General features: G+C 37.5%; 1 protein-coding gene across 1 annotated transcript; it reads left to right on the forward strand.

Moving 5' to 3' along the window:
• The first annotated feature begins 5,842 nt into the window (after positions 1-5,842).
• Positions 5,843-23,960, forward strand: LOC308688179 (solute carrier family 24 member 2). Its single transcript, XM_081361100.1, has 9 exons — positions 5,843-6,846; positions 15,128-15,163; positions 15,281-15,389; positions 15,488-15,562; positions 16,006-16,082; positions 17,019-17,156; positions 17,525-17,614; positions 21,905-22,071; positions 22,174-23,960. The coding sequence occupies exons 1-9, from the start codon at positions 5,941-5,943 to the stop codon at positions 22,421-22,423; spliced, it is 1,848 nt and encodes a 615-aa protein (XP_081217226.1). The 5' UTR covers positions 5,843-5,940; the 3' UTR covers positions 22,424-23,960.
• Positions 23,961-23,990: the final 30 nt, after the last annotated feature.

Raw genomic sequence — 23,990 nt, forward strand, 5'->3', positions numbered from 1 at the left:
CGTGAATTGTAACATTAGTAGCCTCTACATAATAGCCTACACAGTATGCATACACACTTAACTAAATTTTAGGGGTGTTAGTGTCCACCTGGAGACCTCGAGACCTTGCTGGGAATGAAACCGCGATGTCTAAATCACCTTAATTGCACTTGCTTATACAACCCTCCTTCTTCCTTTGGGAAGCAGCATGGGTAATCTGAGCAGATTAGGATCTGCTGTGTCTTCTTAATCCCACCACGATTAAAATAGGATTAGAAGTCATCTCCTGGCCTCAGAATCACAGTAACTGCTCAGCGGCACTGCCACTCTGTCTTTCTGTCCCATGGACCAAAGGAACAGCAGTAGGGGTCACTGTTTTTTGAACTCTCATAATGTTATTGTCCAGGCAGCGTGGCATTGCTCACTACCAAATCATATACACATGCATAAAATGTATGGCCATAATTTAATAGCAACAACAACAACAACAACAACAACAAAAAGTTTGAAACTGTTTTATACAGTCTATGGTTTGAAATGAAGATAATACTATTTGAGCACATTGTAGGGGTAGGGCAGTATGATTTATCCATGCACATCTATTTTTTTTTTAATTGCCCTTGTCTTTAATCAAAAATAACTTCCCCCTCCCTCTTGCAACAACATCTCTTCTCTGGTGACGTGTTTACTGGCGCGAGAGCGGGGCAACCTGTCACTCACATTTGCCTTTACGTCATTTATAAACTTATTTATTAAAAAAAATATATTAAGGACACACATTTTTATTCAAACGTAGGCTTATTTATTAAAATGTCAAAACATAATTGTTACAATATGACGGTTAAAATTGTGTGTAAAATTATGTTACTGATGTAAAGGTGCACTAGCTCTCTGTTGCCATCTGTGGTTAAACATACAAGTGCAAGTTTTTTTTTTTTTTCAAAGGGTTAGTTCACCCAAATATGAAAATGATGTCATTAATGACTCACCCTCATGTCGTTCCAAGCCCGTAAGACCTCCATTCATCTTCGGTACACAATTTAAGATATTTTAGATTTAGTCCGAGAGCTTTGTTCCTCCATTGAAAGTCAATGGACGGCATACTGTCCATGTCCAGAAAGGCAATACAGACATCATCAAAGTAGTCCATGTGACATCAGTGGCTCGATCTTAAGCTTATCAAGCGACGAGAATGCTTTTTGTGCGCAAAAAGTAAACAAAAATAACGACTTTATTCCACTATTCATTTCCTTCTCTCTGGGCCTCGAGTGAGTTCACGTAGTGTTTTTGCGTAGCGCGTCTGTGTTGTACGTCACACGCATCACACATGACCAGCGTCGGCCAATAGTGAGCCTACGTGTGACGTACAACACAGACGCGCTGCGCAAAAACACTACGTGAAATAGCTTGAGGCCCAGAGAGAAGGAAATGAATAGTGGAATAAAGTCGTAATTTTTGTTTACTTTTTGCGCACAAAAAGTATTATCGTCGCTTGATAAACTTAAGATCGAGCCACTGATGTCACATGGACTACTTTGATGATGTCTGTACTGCCTTTCTGGACATGAACAGTATGCCGTCCATTGACTTTCAATGGAGGAACAGAAAGCTCTCGGACTAAATCTAAAATATCTTAAACTGTGTTCCGAATATGAACGGAGGTCTTACGGGCTTGGAACGACATGAGGGTGAGTCATTAATGACATAATTTTCATTTTTGGGTGAACTAACCCTTTAACTGGAAGCGGATGACACCGGAAGCCTCAAATGGCCGCACCCGCTTTTACGGAAAAAAAAAATAAGGTGGACACCTATCAGTGTCATTCAACACCACGAGCCACTCACAGTAAGAAAGTCCTACAAGTCGTATATTCGAAAATAAGCAAGTAATTAGCGTTTTTGCTGCTAAAGTAGCCAGACCTTCTTTATGAAGAAGACACAAGGACTGATTTTTAACCTACTCACTCATTTGTAGTGGCTTTATGTTTTTTGCATAATTGTATGTGTCTTTATATAACACTGAATGTATGAATATTGACCCTAGTTACTGAAAAAGGCATCATATGCGGCTTTATTATGGTTTGTCAAGGATGCATCACTCTTCATAGACACACAGCTGGGGTCAGAGGTCAATGTTTCATCACTGAATTCAGGAGGATAAATCATGGATGCGACATAAGTATCAAGAAGATATTTGTAGTTTAAGTCGACATGAAATGCAAGTTGCAATAGTCTTATCATCCCAATTGTGAGGCATATGCGAGCAAATTGGCTTATTGAACAAGAAAAAATGAAGGGCAGGACATTTTGTTTAACAGGAATTGATTGAATTATTGGATGGTTGTGGTTTTCTATTGTTGTGATGTCATGTGAGTGACAGGTTGTCCTGCCCTTGCGCCAGTAAAAACGTCATAGAAAAGGGATGTTGTTGCAGGGGAATCTTTTTTTTTTCTTTTTTTTTTTTTAAATAAATACTGCAATGTTCTATAAAAAATAAAAATGGTCAATTTTGATTTCATGGAGACTTGTTGTCACCAACTAATGGAGTGTAATATGTAGTTATAACATTTTATGTAGGCCTATACCATGCCATCCTAATGCCTAAACCAACCACGGGCAAACTAAATTAAACTGCAATGTTTGTACAGTGTAGTGTGAATCTCCAGAGCGGCAAGAACCGCAGGAGGAGGATGTTTCACCCTGCAGAACAGAGTTAGCCTCAGGTCAGATGTGTTTGCACACTCTACATGATTTTCCATATAACTGCAAGGACCATTTCCTGGAAGATTGTGTGGTTGATTGGAGGTGGAATTAGTCAATAGTTAAGCTGAAATGTCCTCTATGCTGGGCAGGGTCAGGTTCAGCTGCATCCAGCATGCTGCGCTCATATGCTATTTAAAGCCTAGCGAAAGCTCTGGCCTTACAGGCCTAATCTTCTCCTCACAAAGATGCATTAATCTATGGCTTCAATCTATGGGGCTGGATGACAGCTTTAGGTCCAGTAAGAGTGGAATGGGTTACAGCTGCTTCAGGACTCATTGGTATTGGCGTATATCTTGTCCTTGTGTGCGGGGCTCGCTGACATGCATCTGTCTCTGGGAACAGGCCCTTGAGAAAGACAGAGTTTATCTGAAAGGAGGGATGGAGTGGGAGGGGAGCGCTGTGGAGATTGCATAATATTTGCCATATGGCTTAAGAGAGTGGCTAAAGGTAATCTTAACCCTGCAACACAGATCTGACTCAAGAGTGAGATCATAGCTAAAGATGGCTATTTTAGACTAGTACTTGAACACAGAGAAAGAAAAGATGTTCATTTAATTGGAAAAAAATCTGATGAGCAATGAGATATACAAGTCTGGCAAAATACTATGGTTTTTATCCATGCAACCTCCAACTGCTAACTTTTATAATTCAAAGTATCATATCAAAGTATAATGTGTAACAACAATAATATTATGAGTTTACAAGTGGAATATGTGAAAGGTGAACATTTTTTACCAATTATTTTACAAAGATTCTGCTAATTGTTTTATGTCATGCATTTTATCATCTCATGTTGATTGAGAGAACATGGAATATTTGCACTTTCGAAAACTTTCATGATAAAATGACGCATTATGCCCATTGATTGACACATTATGTGTTCTTTACACCATTGCAGGTTCCGTAACCAACTTGGCAAGGACAGAACGAATGGGTAAGGGATGGGGCAAGGAAGGAGAGAGTGAGACGAGGGAGGGAGCGAGAGAGGAAAGATCAGACCTCCCCTTTAACCTGTGGCAGCAGTTGCAGTATTCTTGATCCATGACAGTGAAACAGCAAGTGGTTGGTGTCCATAAGTCTGTGGGATTCTTCTGAGAGGTTCACCATACACGGTAAACCACCAGATGTGAAGGTAAACTTATTATTTAATAGTGGTGTTCTGGCATTTGGCATGTTTTTCCTGTGTTTCTGTTTTTATAATTTCTTAATGAAGAGTTTTTGTGTCATGATCTATAAGCCCAATGCAAAAATTCAAAGAAAGGCATAAGGTAATTCTATTAAATTAATGTGAAATGGTGGGATGATTATTTATCCTATTCAACTTGGAGATTTTCTATAAATGTCTTTAAATCAAGGTCACCGATGCAAGTGCTGTTCATTTACTGTGCTTGTGCATTCAGCTGTTTACTGATTTGTTTCTTAATATTCCTATCATGCAGATATGATTACTGATTAAACATATATATAAGTGTGTGTGCCTGGATATACTGTGAGTTAGGGTAAAACTAAAGGCTGTGTAAATCAGGATAACAGTGGCCCATAGATCCGATTAAATCTTTAACTTGACAGATGGACTCGACAGAGGAAGCAGCCAGGAGTTTTACATTTTGAAAGATATAAATGCATAAAAAAAATGCCAACGAGTTGTTCATGGTTCTAATGTTAAGTTAAAATATGAATTATTGTTCTGACTTGGATGAGCCATGCTGAAGCTGTAAAATCGTCTTTCTACAGAGCTATAATACTTGGTGGAAAAATTGCTTAATTTGATCATTTTAATGATTATTATTATTCATTTATTTGAATTATTTATAATAGAAATGTATCATTTTTATATAATAAATGTAACTATTTATTGGTTTATCTTATTGTTGACATTGCTAATGAAATAAGCCATGCAACACTCTTTTTGCTTATTGGATTAATATCTCATGTGAGAATGAATTATTACTTTATTAGCTGTATGCATTGTGTAAGTACAGGACCTGTCTGCCAGATTATAGTGGTTATATTGGTTCAAGGCACATTAGCACATGTCCTCCTGTAACCTATACAGATCAGAACAAAAGTGGCTGCACACTGTGATTGTTACATTTTTGATTTACAGACACTACGGAGCTGAATTATTGAACATATCATTCAGTGGTTTTGACTGTTTTAGATTGGTAATCATATCTGATTGGGTTCTATTTTAGGACTCCAAAAAGGAGAACAATAACTTGTGAGGTGTCTAATATGATTTGATATACAGTATCAGGGTGATCTAAAGTGACCTTTTCATGACATGTTGGATGGCTTTGTGTTTTCATGTTATGCACGTTAAAATATGTGCTAACATCTAAATTAATTGGTTTTATTCAAGACTAATATGACTGATTATTCAAGAAATATCATTCTGACATTTGCATTTACACCAATTTGAGTCAGATATGGTGGACAAAGCTAACAAGTGCATGTTATTGCTTCTTACAACATGGCAATTAACATCGCAGATTCTTTTTGAACCATGAAACTATGGGAAGATAAAAATGGTCTATCGCCAAATCTGCACAAGGCATTGACATAATTTCAATGATTAGAAGTTACAGTAGGAAGTAAGGTGAGAAAAGTTAAGCTCTCTGTTGCTCTGTTGACAGTCCAGTTGTCAATCCGATTACTGTAGATCTATGGCACTATTATAATGGGAGAGAGAGCTTTGTATGTGTGCCAAACCAAAACCACAGCATCTGTCATCTGTCATTTCCAGCTTTGATTAGTGAACCTAATCAATATTAAAAATGTTGCTAGATTTACTGCAAAGACAGATACGCTCTGGAAGTGAATAGGTTACAGCAAGGTGACTGACAGCCAGATACCTGATTGGCTGAGGAAATCTGTTATGTTAATCCTACTTAAATGAAGTAGGATGAATAAATAAAATGAATATTCATGCCATTCAGTCATACTAAAATGTTATATTGCAAAAGGTAATTATGATATCTGTGATTTTTTTATCCAAAAGAGTAATCTTTCTCTCTCACACACTCTTGTGATATGTTGTGTTTCAGAGATTATTATGAGGAAACCATTAGAGATTCTGGACCCTTCGAGGAATCGGGGAGTACATTGTTCCTGTCAGGTTTAAGTAGAGTAGGAGTGTAACCATGACCGGCACCCCATAGACTTCGGACCATCGGACCCCCAAGCTGCCCGTCAACAATGGATCCCACGTTCCCCAGCATCAAACTGGGGTCATACTGCACCCCTCTGGAGCGGAACAGCAAGCGCCACCGATTGCAGCATGTCAGGAGGAAACTACGTCCTTCACGGATTTTTGGTTTTATCCTGAGCCTCTCTGCCCTCACATTGTTCCTGTCCTGGAGTGCCTTTACCCTCACTTTGGGCCCGTTCCCGAGATGGATGCCACTCACCTCTTTCGCCAACCATGAGGGACTTGCAGAGCCAGTGCCACACAGAACTGTCCTGTCTTCCAAGGAAGAGCATAATGTTTCAGATACGCCCATCGCCATGGCCTCAACCGATGAACACAGCCAGGGCGACTACCCTGAGGATCTGTTCACACTGGAGCAGAGGAGGCAGGGTGCTGTCTCGCTGCATATGTTCGGCATGATCTACATGTTCGTGGCCCTCGCTATCGTGTGCGACGAGTTCTTCGTTCCCGCCCTCACCGTGATCACAGAAATACTGGAGATCTCGGATGACGTGGCGGGAGCCACCTTCATGGCCGCTGGAGGCTCTGCGCCCGAGCTCTTCACCTCTGTGATCGGGGTGTTCGTCTCACACAGCAACGTGGGCATCGGGACCATTGTGGGTTCTGCTGTCTTCAACATCTTGTTCGTGATCGGGATGTGCGCTCTCTTTTCACGTGAAATTCTCAACCTCACTTGGTGGCCTCTGTTTAGAGATGTCACCTTTTATATCATTGGACTAATTATGCTGATCGTCTTCTTCCTGGATAACCACATTACCTATGGTGAGAGCATTGCGCTGTTAAGCTGTTACGCTACCTATGTCACTTTTATGAAGTACAATGCGTCTGTAGAGACTTTGATCAAGACTAAACTACTCAGGAATCAAGTGGATGACATTGAAGCCCCTCCTAAGGTGAGTTGCATTACTCCAGGCGAATTATTTGCTTCCCAGGTCAAAGGTGGTATTCAGTGGATGTGAATTACAGATGTCTCTCCTTCCACTCCTGAAACAGTGTATCACTGTGGTTCTAAACCAGTGGGGCTCAGCAAATATAAATAAAGTAGATAGATATCTAGATATCTTTCTAATATAACTATTATATTATTTACAGTGGGGGCCTTCAAGTCAAAAAGGTTGAGAACCACTGGTATATTACACTGTATATCTGTGACCATGGACCACAAAACCAGTCACATGGGTACATTTTTTTAACATTAAAGCTGAATAAATAAGCTTTCCATTCATTTATGGTTTGTTAGGATATGACAATATTTGGCCGAGATACAACTATTATTAAATCTGGAATCAGAGGGTGCAAAAAAAACAAACAATTGAGAAAATCGCCTTTAAATTTGTCCATTTATGTTCGCGATTGTGCTGCATTCACTCACAAATAAATGTTTTATATATTTACGGTAGGAAATTTACGAAATATCTTCATGGAACATGATCTTTACTTAATATCCTAATGATTTTTGGCATAAAAGAAAAAGCGATAATTTTGACCCATACAATGTATTGTTGGCTATTGCCACAAATATACCCGCGCTACTTGTGACTGGTTTTGTGATCCAGGGTCACATATAATACACTGATTCAAAAAGACATGGCAACATCTACGCCAGTGGTTCTCAACTGGTTTGGCCATGGGACCCACATTTTCCCATGGTCATTAAGCCAAGACCTACTTTTTTAGAAATATAAATATATATATATGAAGAGTTCAGATGCAAAAGCCTCTAAGTGCCATCTGAAATTTTCTTCTAGAACGATCATTTTTACCAAGCTCGTATATTTAAGTTCAGTAATTTCACTTAAATGACAAATAATAGGTCATTTTCAGTGTCATTTAAGTGAAATTACTGAACTTAAATATACGATCTTGATAAAAATGATCATTCTAGATGAAAATTTCAGATGGCACTTAGAGGCTTTTGCATCTGAACTCTTCATTTTTATATATATATATATATATATATATATATATATATATATATATATATATATAGGCCTGTTATAATAAATAAATATTTTTTTAAAACAAGCAAATTTATTTCACAAAAATTGTTGACACATTTTAAAAGAGAACAATACATCAAGGTTGTTTAAACCAATCAATGAGCATTAAGCTGTGTTGTCAGCAAGTCGGTTCCCATCATGCTTTTGATCAGCACAGTCAGTGGAGAGCAACTGAGCCCAACTGCAGAATCCGACACGTCCGCCTCACCGCCTCGAGAGTTTTTTTGACATACGTAACGTCAGCATGACATCAGAGCAAGGCAGACCGCACTCGAACACATTTCTAACCGGCATGCATCTCGCGGTGATCGGCTCTGCGCAGATTTTGCTCATCTCAAACGAGCCTAGTATCTCCTCTGACAGCAGCTACTGAATCAGGACAACGCGTTTTTCTCAGGTACTTAGGCTATCTATCTGACAGAAGTGTCAACACCTTTCTCGCAAGTCTTTCAAAATAAAAGTCTTGCATCAGCAAAAGCATCCCACTTTTGGTCGTGACCCACCAGTTGAGAAACACTGATTTACGCTATGTGAATATAGCGCGCAGCCGATGCTCACTGGTTTTTATGGTGGATTTTGGTCATTTCTAGGGTTGTTGAGCAATTACAACAGAACTAAGGAGCTGATTGCAGTAGCAATGGAAGTTGAACGCAAATATTGGCTGAGAATTAGCGTTCCCAATGAAAAGAACACAGACAGTTTTATCACCTCTCTGAGCCGGATTAGGCTTTCTATCAAGTGTCACCTGGACAGAGCAGACAACACTCTGAGTACACAATCAGCTGAGTAAGACCAGAACCCCTGCGGTACCAACAGAGATAGACAGCAGAAAAAGAGAGAGTGAGATCAGGAGTAGTAGAGATGAGGCAAGATGGAGATATAAAGGAAGAAAGTTGGTACAATCTTTTACTTTCAACCCTTTTGCTAAAAAAGCCTTTTATCAGCCAGACATCTCAAGAGGGATGGATATCTATATTTGTATTTTCTTGGCTCAATTAGCTTTGTTGATATTACCTCAGAGAGTTCTTCGGGTTGGTTTTGTGAATTTGTGACAAGTCTTGTTTTGCAGTGAACAAATATCTAATATCATCCCTTGAACTAAATTTATTTATTTGGAAGCAAAGCTGCATGATATCAATTCAATTTAAAAACTTAAAAACTAGACTCAATGTCCATTAGAAAAGAGACAGCACAAAATTACATACAATACTAAACATTTAAAAGTACCAATATTTTCTAATAGGTGACTGGTATTGCACCACACTTAGGTTTTGACAACAGCATAATAATAATTATCCAGCCAACAGATAAACACAGGCTCACTTTTTTTTTAATTTAACCCACAAAGGAGCAGCATAAACACACAGACAATTTTCTCACCAACATATTAGCTTGGGTATATAACATACAATGCTGCCTATACATATCCTCATCATCACACATTTCACAAACATTATGACATAGGTACATACCATTTGGTACATACCAAGATACCAAAATTCTTAGTATGCAATTAGGCACACCCCTTTGTCTTATTAGCTCTATTAAAAGCCTTAGAGGCGTCAGTAAAGCAAGGAATTTTGTCCAAACATTTCTCTTATAACAGAGAATTTTAGGTTTAAAGCATAAACCTCACTAAATTTTGTGTATACTGTGTTTAAACAAGAAAAACAAAATTTGCCAGCACGGTAAGATCAATAAACTAAGAATCAAGATATATGAACAGCAGTATTTGCAATTTTGTTTTAAATATGTTTTTGTACTGGGAAAAACGATACAAATACTGATTAGGTCATTAGAAAAATCTTTAAAAAAAATTACAGTGCAAAACGTCTAGATTCACATCAACTGTTTACTGAACTTTTCAAATGTTTTGTGTGTGTGTGTGTCCATCATAGAATATTACAAGTTCATTATAGGACAAACACCACAAACAACAAGTGGGTGGAGTTATTTCTCTATCAAATACGCATTATTAATAATAAGCATAAATCTGACTGGCACAAGGAACATCGATGTACACAGTATATGCAGCTGATTTTTATATTTCCAGTAGATCTCGATTCTATTACAATTCTTTGGTAAGAACTTGAACAGTGGCTCCAAAAAGTATTTAGACAAATTAGCCTCATATACAGTATAAAAAGCAAAATTTATTTGCAGAAGTCACTAATGCAGCAGCATTTTTAAACAAGTGTCCAAATGGTTTTGTGGCCACTGTATATTAACCCACAACTAGATGTCATATAAATAATGTATGATTGTATGCCATGTATTGTCAAATTAACATGAATCTGGATATATCAGTTTAGTGAAATGTGTTATTGGTATAGTTTAGGCCTATATGAAGTCAGTTAAGGTTTAAAGCTCTCGTTTGTATCTTGTCCAACCTGCTGTGTTTCGTTCAAACAGCTGGAGTCGGATTTGTTGTTTGCAGATGCAGTTTGTCCCACATATGGAACACAGGTGAATCAGCCTACCGCGCTGCTTTGATAGGCTTCTTAGAAATGCATCAGGGGCATTTACATTACTTTTAAGAACCATTAGTAGCATGTTATCTATACAAACCCACATTCATTAGTGTTAGATGGCTCTTTGCTGGTAGATTGCTTTTTAAATGTAGGAATGTCACCACAGTACATTGGGAATATGATTCCAGAAAGCTTGTGAAAATGTTTCCCACTTTTCATTTAGAATTGATTTGACAGTTAGGCCTAGTAGAAGATGACAGTGTTATAGAGCACTTTACAAATGATTTTCACCCTTCTGGATTGGAATGAAAAATGGCTTTGGTTTAGAAAGACTTCTAAAATTAAAATGAATAGTCAGGGGGTTGGTATAGGGCAGTTGGGACATGTGCTTTTTGCTCCTTTAGCCGAAGCTCGGGTTAATCCAATAAGACGTGATCCTTTTAGTACTGCTAAGTATAGACAGGTGTCCTGTTCTTTTTTAAACAGGATTCAAATATAGAGTATTGTGGGAAACCAGCAGGTTTTTGATTCACGACATCGGATTTCTTTCGCGGTAAGACCTTTGTATCTGTTAGTGTTTAATGTAAGTTCTGAAACATGGCCTCAAACATGGCGGGTATCTTTATCTCTGAATTTTATGACTCGCTATCTGAAATCCTTTGTAATCCCAAATCAACTGCTTAGAAGGGGTGACGCCAACCAAAGTAAAAAGACTCTTAGTGCTTAGGGAAGTGACCTGCCTTCTGAAGACGACTTTTGAGGGAATAGGGTACATTACAACAACCCTTTTCACTATCTGTCCTACAATAGACAATTACCTGGGAGACAATTTTTAATTATTAATAATTACACCGTGCTGCGCACTATGGATAATTTGAAACCTTTTTAATGATTAGTAAATATGGTTATGCATTTTAGGTGATAAAGCAGCTGTGTATCTGAGTTCAAAATAAGACAAACGCTTGCATTGCGTAATTCGTTTTGTGGTTCTGTATACTATTCTAAGTGCCCTCTGACTTATAAAAAACAAGTAGTGCATTTGACTTTCTAGTTATGTAATAGAATTATGCTTAAATATTCTAATTATTAACATAAGTGCTTAAGAATATTTAACTTCATGTGAAAAGTAAAGAGGGGAGAGTGTGAGAACCTGGTGTCATTTGTTGTGTGAGGTTATTTGTGAATCCTTAAATGCATCTGTCTCTAAAATGGGTTACCTGTCACCGTAAGCCTCTTTAGTGTGCTCACCTGCCTTCTCTGGTTAACTACAGGACCCTTGTTGAGAGACACCAAAGAGGCAATTCAAGTTCCCAGATGACCCATGTGAATAATCAGAAATGAACTCCACAAGATTATCGAGCTCAATCGGATCTTTTGCTGGATTCATTTGAAACAAAGATGATTCAGCATCTTCAGTGTCTTTGTTACATCATGCTGAATTATCTTCATTAGTAAAGGCATCAGGCCAGGAGACTAATGGAAACTTTGCTCAGTTGCTTTTGTGATGTAACGGACAGTCTATTTATCCATTGTTATACTGACTGATGCAGACTGATGGAGTTACTTAAAGTTTGGGGAAGTTTGAATTTGGTTTAGTTTTTTAAATAATTTGGGAATGATAAGATAAAGTGTTTGCATTTGTTACCGTCATTTATCAAAGTTTAAAACTCTGTAATTGAGGGTGATGAAGTGAATGAAAGAATGAATATACAAGCTAAAAATTTACTTTTGCATCATTGCTTAAAAAAACAGTAATTCCACAGTGACGTTCTCTCTCTCTCTCTCTCTCTCTCTCTCTCTCTCTCTCTCTCTCTCTCTCTCTCTCTCTCTCTCTCTCTCTCTCTCTCTCTCTCTATATATATATATATATATATATATATATATATATATATATATATATATATATATATATATATATATATATATATATATATAGTGCTTGCTTGCAGTACTATACTGTAATGGTGGCATTGCATGGATCCAGCTTGCTAATTGGTCCAACTAATTGCTAAAACTGTTACTCTGCAAATGTCATTAGCTGCTCTTGGTAAGACTGCCCTTGATCTCATTGACTTCAATATCAGCAGCATCTGTGTCTTGTGTAAGGGTACATGACATGCCAAACACAATGACAAAGTTATATAACGTGTTAAATGTGCTTTGGTTTTGCAATGGTTTTTTTGTTTTTTTTTACCTCCACAATCCATTTTTAGTCATGCATAAAGTTTAGAATTTAAGGTTTCACAAGGTCAGTTGTTTATTTTCTAACATTTTCACATGATGTCGAAAGGTCACCCTGTTAGAATTTAAGCTATTGCATGCGCAGTGTGTGCATGACTGGTGAAACATCTAGAAATCGTTTTATATGGTAGCTCTTCAACAAGAATGATTCTTGACTCTTAAAAACATGAAATGGACTTATATTTTTTCCTGTCCTCTGCCTTTCACATCTCAGCTAGTCGCTAGCAAAATGCTTAAAAATGTGCATGTTGTGGTGGTGCCATCAGAACACCAGTACTGTAACTTTCCTGCAACTTCAGAATGATTTATGATTCAGGGGATTGGCTCAAAAAGTCAGGGCAAAGATGATTTTGAATCGCATATTCATGCAATTGGCTTTGTGATGAATGGGGACAGTCTCTGCAATGTGCTATTTTGTAAAGGAAATGCAGTAAAATATACACCAACTCAAACCATTTTCTACCTCAATTCTTTTACCATGTTTAAAGTGGTTTGCTTTAAACACCAGTCATTTTAACTGATCTTGATCCAGGGTTCAGCTTTGAGGGTCTGGTTTTTTAACCATTTGGTGCTTAATTTTATGTTAAAAAAAGATGTTCACATGATTGCTGTGTAATGCGTTTTGTAACGTGAATGTGCACTTGCATCTGCGCTAACTTTTAAAAATAAAGATTCCAAAACAGGGTTTTCGTAGCGATTCAGTAGAAGAACCATTTTGGATTCCCCAAAGAACGTTTCAGTGAACAGTTCAAAAGAGACATTTTTTCTTACTGTAAAGAGTATTTTAATCATCTGAAGAATGCCAGTGTAATAGATGTTAAAATATAAAACTATAACGTTATACAAGAATAGCGAAGCCACATCACAACTATAACAATAATGATTGACACAATCCATTTGACTTTAAAGTATGAGCTGCAGTTATGTTCATGGCAATTGGAAAGTAGGTAAGAATAAACATAACGCTAATGTAATTTTCATTCTTGGTGCAAACGGCCTTAACTCAGTGTTGGCCTAGCAGCAGGACGTCTGTTAATGTCAGACAGCTTCAGCAAGCTGGTCTCCTGTTGGCTGACCTCTGCTTTAAAGCTCGCTGGGCACACAGAGCTCAGCTCTATTTCCACAGGCATCGCTCAGAGCTTATCTTCCACCTGCAGAAACTTAGACCAAAGCTGGGGAGGGAGGAACATGATCAGAGAGCAAGTGGCAGGGCCCGCTAATCACAAGCGAAACGTGCTTGCCCTCTATGTTCTACTGGGCTGATTAGGCTTAATTAAGGCTGCTCGTGTGTCTCTGCTGAGCCAACTCATTTTCTCTTGAGGACACTGCTGGTGCTGCCACCCCACTGGGCAACCGCTCATTTCAGTACAGCTTATTTGAACCCTTTAGGAGCAGAGCTTTCACATCTGAAACTCATTTTGGAAAGTAAAGTGTAAATGTATTTAAAATGTTTTAACAATATTTTATTCTCTCTTATGAAATAGTTCCCAAAAAAAAAAAAACATTTTCTGACTTTTTTCGCTCTAAAACTCTAAAACGTATAAATAAACGTGGATATATATATGTAAATATATGTATATATGTAAAAACTTAAATAAAATGTAAATATATAAATGAAGAGTTCAGATGCAAAAGCCTCTAAATGCCATCTGAAATTTTCTTATAGAATGATCATTTTTATCAAGCTCGTATATTTAAATGCAATAATTTCACTTAAATGGCAATGAAGATTACCTATTAATTGTCATTTAAGTGAAATTACTGAACTTAAATATACAAGCTTGATAAAAATGATCATTCTATAAGAAAATTTCAGATGGCATTTAGAAGCTTTTGCATCTGAACTCTTCAAATATACATAAGTATTAATAATATACATTTATATAATATAATATATAAAAAATTCACCTTTCATCATAAGTTTTAGTGTAGTATTATATGGTTGACTAACTGCATATTTATTGGATATGGTATTAATTGCGGTACTTTTTTGTTTGAAAGGATGTAATGCGCGAGGCTACATCTGAATGAGATTTTGAGGCCGAATTTTGTAGGGAGTGATTTTGATATTTTGGTTTTAGTGGTGTCTTTGAAACCATTCAAAGTTTCTTTGAAACCATTATTGATGGTATTTTGATGGTCAAAATTCTATGTTAGGTCTTCCTATACAATACTTAAGAAGTGCTATTTAGGGTCATGTAGAAGCAGAAGACCAGAACTACAGCAGGTCTTAGCTGTTTTTAGCTTTTCAGTGTAACAGCTTATCGTATTCTTGGTTACCTACATGTTGACAGATTGATCTGATCTATTTTAAAGGTGGCCTTAAAAGTCCCCTTCTCTTTGTTTTTGTTCAGTTATCTAAGAATATGTATTTTAGGTGTCTAAACTAATTTGACCCCCCCTCCCTTCCTTCCCCATTCTAGAATTCAATGAGTTCTGTTTCTCTCTTTTTTTCTCTCAAGGTTATCACTGCAGTAGATGAAGAGAATAAACTTTCAGTAAGTATCAGCACTTGTCCTCAACATTTACATCCACTTTGCAGCATAATTTAGGTAATGATAGACAATACAATTAGATATCTGACGGTATATTTTCTTCTTCTTTTTTCCCTATAGGCTAAACCCCGCCTCCAGAGAGGAGGAAGCTCCGCCTCCCTCCACAACACTCTCATGAGAAACAGCATCTTCCAGCTAATGATTCACACACTCGATCCTCTCAGTGACGGTAATGTGCCAAAACAAACACTCCAAATTTACAAATATACACACATATTGACTCACGTTGTAGGTTTGTAGTCTTATTAATTAAATAATAAACTTCAGGGAAGTTCAAGGAGAAGGCATCAATTCTACACAAGATCGCAAGAAAAAAGGGAGAAGATGAGGCAAATGGTGTTGGTGAGTTTAAATGTTTTGTTCAAATTCAACGTGGAACACTTGTGACAATTTTGTGTAAAATCTGGAAGATCACAGCAGGGTTGGCCATTTATCCGAGGAAAAGTGGCCATTACAATGATTGGTGATTTGGTGACGTCAGCCGAAAAGTCATTTCTGATGCAGAACTTCTAAAAGCATACTATAAAGACAAGATTTTTTTTCTTTGGAAACTTGCAGTTTGCAATGAATTGTGCATAATAACATCAGCAGCAACATTTGGATTTTTTCAAAAAAATGTCCTTCCTATTTTGCCACAGCCTACGACCAGATAAAATGATTAGTAAATATCTTTAAAATCTGCTGATAGTGCTGGGGTTAGTGCTTAAATCACATCATTACATATTGTAATATTAAAATAAGATTTAAAATGACTAAATTGAGATTCCTGTTGTTTTATTCTCTAGCCGATAAGAACCTTCCCAACAGCAGTAACGTGGAGGTAGAAGTCACTCCACCCATGAATGGCAGTGTTGGAGGAGAGGTGATGTCATCATACACAATAATCTAAACATGATCAGATCATCTCGGACATGTCCAGCATTCTCCCTCCAAATATATCTGAATCCCTAAGATCCAAATAGAGGGTATGCGCGTGACGTCACCGTCGGCCGGAGTGACTGCAGTTACGCCCACTGAGTGGCAAAAAGACTGAGCGGCAGCATTTGTTTTCAGCGTGAATGCCGCGAAAAACACACAAAACACAACCAAAACGGGAAAGAGCTTTGCGATTAACTGTAAAAACTAGATTTGACAAGAAATCTGAGGTATGATTTTACAGACTGCCGAAACTTCAGAACAGAGAAGCAAATGGATCGCTGCAATTCACAGAAACAACTGGCAAGCAGCAAAACGTGGATTTGCAGTTATCGTTTTGCAAATATTGTATTGTTATATATTGTATTGACAGCTCATAAATATTTACCATCTGCATAATTGGATGTTTTTAAATAATCACTGACAAAAAAACTATACAAGTTTTAGGGCTGGACGATATGAATATATATAACATTGATAGTGATCGCCCGGATTTAGACCTACCAATATTGTATTTATATAAAGCGTTCACAGGTAAATTTGCTTGATGTATTTCCCCGGCATCGAAATCAGGCACATATAAATGTCAGGAAACACGATTCCTGGCTGGATGTCAATATCCATGGATCACTGGATCTTTGGTAAGTTGTAAAGAACACTATATCAAAGTCCAGCTTTTAGTTTAAACTGATAATCGTTTGTTTTACATGCGTTTTCGCAGTTTCCCCTATTAAATCCAGTCACGCAGCAGCTCTTTTGCCACTCAGTCCGGCTGAGGGGGGTGCGTTCCGCAAGGAAAGTGACGTCAGTGCATACCCTCTATACTAAAACTTCACTGGCAACTGACTGACATCACTGTGTTTTTGTGGTTCTTATCTCAAAGGCTGAGGAGGAGGAGGAAGATGAAGACCAGCCTCTGAGCTTGGCATGGCCAGACACACCGAGAAAGCGAGCAACATACGTCTTAATCTTCCCCATCGTCTTTCCATTGTGGCTGTCACTGCCAGATGTCCGCAGAGATGTATGATCAAGTAGCATTTTCTATTTTTACATTTGAAAAACTGACATATGTAATGCTGTTTATAACAGCAGACAGCAAAGCAGATCCTGCCGTTGTATTTAAAGGTGCAACATGCAAGTTCTGTGCAATAGTGGTACTAAAAGACTTATTCCCTCTCTAACACTTGCTATTTTAGGCTGTGAAACAAACAGATTGCTTGGTGTTTATATATATATATATATATGTGTGTGTGTGTGTGTGTGTGTGTGTGTGTGTGTGTGTGTGTGTGTGTGTGTGTGTGTGTGTGTGTGTGTGTGCGCACAGGATGTATATTTGAATAGTATAACACCCCTTCTTTAATTTTCCTTCTGTCCTCTTTTCTTCCATAGACGTCAAAGAGGTTCTTCCCGTTAACATTTTTGGGATCTATTTGTTGGATTGCTATTTTTTCCTACCTGATGGTGTGGTGGGCTCATCAGGTACCTCAATGTCTTCACACACACCTGTTCTAATGCCCTTTCTTTTACCAATGTATTTAAATTACTGTTAGCAATACTCTGAAATTAGGCACACTGTAGGGATACTGTATGTCCAAAAAAGAATAGAACTGTTTAGTGAAAGAGGAGCGTTATCTTCAATGTGAGGTAGTCATAGGTGAAGGTTGATCTATCATTATCACTCTGCTTTAAACCTGTAACTCAGAGCAGCACAATGAAACCAGCCAAATCCTAAAGCCAATTAGCTATTCTTGTCATTTCCCTCAGAGGCAACTGTTCTCTAGCTCAGCATCAGCTCCCTCTGTAGAAACACTTCTAAACCTATTCAGACAGATTTCCAGAGAATCAACTATAACAGTGGTTCACCCAAAAATGAAAATTCTGTCATCATTTAATCACCCTCAAGTTGTTCCAAACCTGTATGAGTTTCTTTCTCCTGCTGAACACAAACGAAGATATTCTGAAGAATGTCGGTAACCAGACAGTTGATGGGCCACATTGATTTCAATAGTATATATTTTTTTCTGCATACTATGGAAATCAGTGAAGCCCATCAACTGTCTGGTTACCGACATTCTTCAGAATATCTTCTTTTGTGTTCAGCAGACGAAAGAGATTCATACAGGTTTGAAACAACTTGAGGGTGAGTAAATGATGACAGAATTTTGACTCGATAACTTATTAATGGTCAGCCCACATTATTTCAGTTTATTTTTAAAATCGTATTTAACAGTGGAATTCTGGGTGGAAAAACTACACCATGATACTGTACAGAAAATCACACCAATCAGAGAGTCGAGATGCTCCAAAGTAGCTCTTTAGCTCCGCCCACTCCCATAATGCACTACATTGATATAATCGAGTCGATCTCCCTACGCTTTCAAAAGGCTGAAATGTTTATATATATATATATGCATATTTTGCAATAAATTAATATAAGTATATTTTTTAATACATATAGTATAATCGACAGTTGTAATTGAGTAGTTTTTTTTATTTTTATAAGGTTTTTATGTTTTTAACCCTTTCACGCATAGTGGTCACTACAGTGGACAGCTATTAAAAAAGCATTTTTTTGAATTTGCACGGGTTTTTATGGCAAAGTTGCACATCAGCCTCTTCATTGGACCCTTGTGCATCATCCTATAAATTGCAACCAAGTGGCAAGCCTTTGTGTTTTGATTTTTTTCCCCCTCCAAACCAAGATGGCCAAGGGTCAGTCAGACATGCCAAGTTGCTCCGGAATATCCACCCATTCCTTCTATCCTAGAAGATTCTTGTAGGTAAAAAAAATATTGCAGCATCAAGCAATATCTAATGAGTCATATCACAGTAAAATTTTCCAAGTTTTGATTTTAGATTGAGAGAAAACTCTGATTAATCACATGTCCACTGTAGTGGACGGACGTCATGCATCAATTGCTATATCTCAGCTACAATTCATAATTATAATGTGAATATTGTTTTTGAAACTTAAAACTTAAAAACTTAATCTGCAGTGACTTTTTTTACTGTAAATAAATGTATTTGTATTATTAGAATGTAATTTTCATTGACATCGAAAAAAGTCATGTGATTACATAATGTATGACACTTGTAATGCGTTTCTTTACTCATAACATCAAAAAGTAATCTGATGACGTAATGCATGTTACTTGTAATGCGTTTCCTTACTCATAACATCAAAAAGTAATCTGATTACGTAATGTGCGTTATTGTAATGTGTTTCTTTACTCATAACATCAAAAAGTAATCTGATGACGTAATGCATGTTACTTGTAATGCGTTTCCTTACTCATAACATCAAAAAGTAATCTGATTACGTAATGTGCGTTATTGTAATGTGTTTCTTTACTCATAACATCAAAAAGTAATCTGATTACGTAATGCATGTTACTTGTAATGCGTTTCTTTACTTGTTACATCAAAAAGTAATCTGATTAGGTAATGCACATTACTTGTAGTTAATTACTTGTTAGATCAAAAAGTAATCTGATTAGGTAATGCATGTTACTTGTAACACATTACTTTACTTGTAACATCAACAAAGTAATCTGAATGCGTTATGCATGTTATTTGTAATTCATTACCCCCAACACTAATCATTTCAGATGAGATTGAAAAAACGTATCACTAGGTTTTCTCAGAGGAGGGCTATGATAGAAATGTGCATGTCCATCTTGAACATAATCAAAATTATCAGCTAATATAAGGCTAAATCTCCATACTCTGGTCTGGTGCACTGGAAGGAACATCTGAGTGGTTTCCACAGTTGTACCTTGACAGACTGTAGAAAATTTTGATGGAATCACGTCCTCATGTTCTGATATCAAAGATACGCGAAGTGCAACTTGTATGAAGTTGTTTGAAGCCTTTGCAATATTTTGCATTTATATTTTTTGTGTATATTTTATAGTTTTCACATGATTTGATATAATTGTATTGATTAGTTTGTTAAATTCACATACTTTATCTGTTTGATTATTGTCTTATATTTAATATAGTATATCTTAAGTTTAAACCATAACCGCATGCTGTCCACTCAAGTGGACATCTGAAGATCTCTTTGAAAAATTTGTAAAAAAAATAAAATAAAAATCAATTCTTGTTTTTCATGCCCTAAGAGCAATAAAAACACATAGGAAAAAAATCCTGACTGAGGTTATCATAATTCATGCATGAAAGGGTTCATTTGATTATGCTGTTTACAATGCTTCATGGGATTGTAGTTCTTTCCCTCACTTAAACCATTAAGTACACAGTCTTGTACCTTTTGTCTTTTTGTCTGATTTTCAAAAACCTTTGTACTTCAAATCAAAGTTTGTAGTTTTGCGATTCACCTCGCAGCTGATTGGCTTGGTTCATGGCTTATAACTCTTTAACGAAGACTATTTTAAAATCCCTATGAGAAAAATGAATGAAAAAAAAATTTCCGGAACCAGCGACGCTGAAAAAGGGGATGGGCACTGTTGCACTCTATGGAGTGGTGAAGGTATGACATCACTTTGTAGTCCAAAAAGCGGAAACGAGTTAGCATTTTAGCACTTCCGGTTCCATCGTTCTGAAGTCAATGGGTTTTTTGAATGGGGCTTTGCTTAAATTGCTGAAATAAGGTCAAGACACTGTCACGTTTTATTCTACGACATAAAATACATCATCAGTATTACCCCACTCGAGATTTTTTGAAGCTCTTACATGTCTTGAAAAAGGCGGTTGCTAACAAGTGGCTAAATGAGACTACAGAGGCTGTCGAGGAGATTAAAGTCCGCGTGAACCGGAAGTTGCAAACGACTTTTCTCCAGTGTAGTGACGCATTTCCCAGTGAAACGGAATATTGAACCGAGGGCAGGGTTTTACTCTAGCGCTCCTCCTCTCCATCTCTGCTCATAACAGACTGACGGTTTGAGGGGAGTGGTTAAGCGTTGCCCAAACCAATTCCTCAAACCTACGTCATCAGAGAAGATCCTCCAATGCAGAGGAGAGGGGCATTTTCAGATTTTGATTAAAGATTACGAAGCCAAAACATTTTTTTGTGTGGATTGACTTGCATGGATGAATTGTTCACCACAAAACGATCAATTTAGGCAAACAAAGTAAATATGGTCAATTTTGATTTCATGTGGACTTTAAACGTCATCAATTAGAAAAGGTGCTTTTGTGCTCTTATAAACTATTCTAACTCAAACGTTCTGTGAAAATGTTTTTAGATATAAACTGAAAGAGTTTTCGGAAGTTTAGTGATGGGGACGTTAAATACATGGGACCGTTGTGTAGTGCGTTTATAGCCTACCTTTAGCTTTTTACTTCTGGCGGCTGCATTTAGACTTCAAAAGTGGTGTTCATCTGTGATAATTATCTTGATTGACAAAACGTGCAAGTATCATAAACTTTTGTTGATCACAGAGCTTGTTTTTAGCGATAATCCAAAAGCCTTTGGGGAAATCCTATTGGGGTTTTCTCGAGGGAACCAGTGTGATGATGCGAAATGTTGGCTGGCCAACAGTGACGTCATACCTGCACCACTCTATTTGCCCTTACAGAGATAATTATAATTCCCACCAAAATAGCCAAATTAACGCATTTTCCTGTAGTGCCACTAGAGTAAAATCATAATAATAAATGAATTTAGGAATGTAGTAAAAACGTCTTTGTCACTTAATTTCTTTGACGACAGTTGTTGCTACTACCAGGTTAACATCATTTTATCATAGTGTTATCAACTGTGGTTAATATTAGTGCACATTAAACACCAAATGCACATTTTTCCCGCAGGTTGGCGAGACTATTGGAATAACAGAGGAGATCATGGGTTTAACTATTCTAGCGGCTGGTACCTCCATTCCCGATCTCATCACCAGTGTTATTGTCGCCCGGAAAGGTCTCGGCGACATGGCCGTCTCCAGCTCAGTCGGCTCCAACATTTTTGACATCACTGTGGGGTGAGAAATCTTCATCATCAACTCAATAATCCTCATTTAATTGCATCGACTACCTAAAACAAGCTTCTAATACATGGCCCTGTGTCTGTTCACTGTCCCCAGCCTGCCATTTCCTTGGTTACTCTTTGCATTCCTGAACGACATGGCTCCAGTGGCCGTGAGCAGCAACGGTCTGTTCTGCGCCATCGTTCTGCTCTTCCTCATGCTCCTCTTCGTCATTATCTCCATCGCTGCGTGCAAGTGGAGGATGAGCAAGCTGCTGGGTTTCTTAATGTTCCTGCTGTACTTTGTGTTTCTGGTGGTCAGCGTAATGCTGGAGGACAAGGTCATCGTCTGCCCAGTCTCCATCTGATTCCTTTATCACGCCCGCCGCTGTTCGTTTTCCAGGAACAGACCCTCCTTTATTGCTCCGAAGGCACTCCAGGGCACACGAGTTATAACGCAGAAGCTGCGCTGTGGCACTGCATCTATATATCCACTGACGTCTGAGTAGCAGGGCTTTCCAAGCAGTAGTTTGTTATGGGAAAGTAGTGCAATATTCTGCATGCACTCTCAGAAGCAGTACATAGAGACTTGATGTACTGTAGATTTTAGCCATTTTTAATATGCCGCAGGATGAGGCTGGACGTTAAGAGCGAGGAGACACCACATCCAATGGGGAGGCAGACATCAGTCTACAGACTTAGGAAAGGACCTTTGGTGCAAAGATGCAATTTTTAAAGCTCATGATAACATAAGCTTTGTGTTGCACAATAACTTAAGAAAGAAGGAAGAAACAAAGCTCTATATTTGCTTTGTCCGAATGCTGGTCCTTTCTGATCGTTATCTGATTATTTTCATTCTGAGTATAATATATCATATAATTTATTGAATAGACTTGTAGTCTTCAGAAGTCTAAAACTGCAAATAAACAGTATCCGACACAGATTTGAATCGCTCGTACTATTGAATATAATCAACCGCATTAATGATGTTACTTGTAAATGCGAAATTTTGTATGCTTATTCTCTGGGACCGATGTTTAATTTGAGGTGATTTGTTTGGCGAAATCCAATGAATGGATGAATAGTGCAAGACATTCTCTGCTTGTAGAGGAGAACCAGTTATCACTTTCTTCTCACAGTCAGTTACAGTTACAAGTCTTCATCATCATCCTCTGTCTAGAACATTGAGCAGGGTTCATGAACTTTTATTGATCCACTGTTATCAGAGAGCTGCCAGCCGGTGTCAATGTAAGTAGATCTGTACGGCGCACTTTGCAGAACTCTTTAAGAATCTCTGCCTGTATCTCTCATTCCTGTCTGAAATAATAATTTCGGATGATGGGATGAAATTTGGAAGTGAAAGCATTGCAGTTGACTGCCATTCTTAGTTAAATACAAATTTATCTATCCATTCATAATTTCTGTATATTTACATGAGTGGTGGACAAAATAAAATTATTTCTAAACCTACATGTAAGCGGTATTACTTGGAGGATTTCTATTTATTTGGGAATTATTTACGATTTTCAATTTGAGCTTAAATGCTGTTTTGTGGTGCATGCGAAACAATCATTGGAGGAAGTAATTCATAGTTTTTGCTTCAGATTTTTGAGATGTTGATATGGTCCTTGCCATAAATCATTGTTAAAATAATGTTATCTCACATGTTTTGCTTATAAGGGCAATGTGAAGCTTCAACCCTGCTTATAGTACCATGGTGATGTATTTAGCTACAAATGTTATGATGCTTGTATTGCAAAGCCATTAAAGCATACATTACATTGTAATTTTACTTCAGTACGGCAGAGACACTGAAACACTTACCTACAATTTTGGCTGATGTTATTGTCTGGTGGTTTAGCTTTGTTTGTGCGATTAAACAATAAAGATCAAACCCCCTTCAGTACCACAGAATATTTTAGATCATTATGACCG

Source organism: Scardinius erythrophthalmus (genome assembly GCF_964197995.2).
Source record: "Scardinius erythrophthalmus genome assembly, chromosome: 3".
NCBI classification, from domain to species: domain Eukaryota; kingdom Metazoa; phylum Chordata; class Actinopteri; order Cypriniformes; family Leuciscidae; genus Scardinius; species Scardinius erythrophthalmus.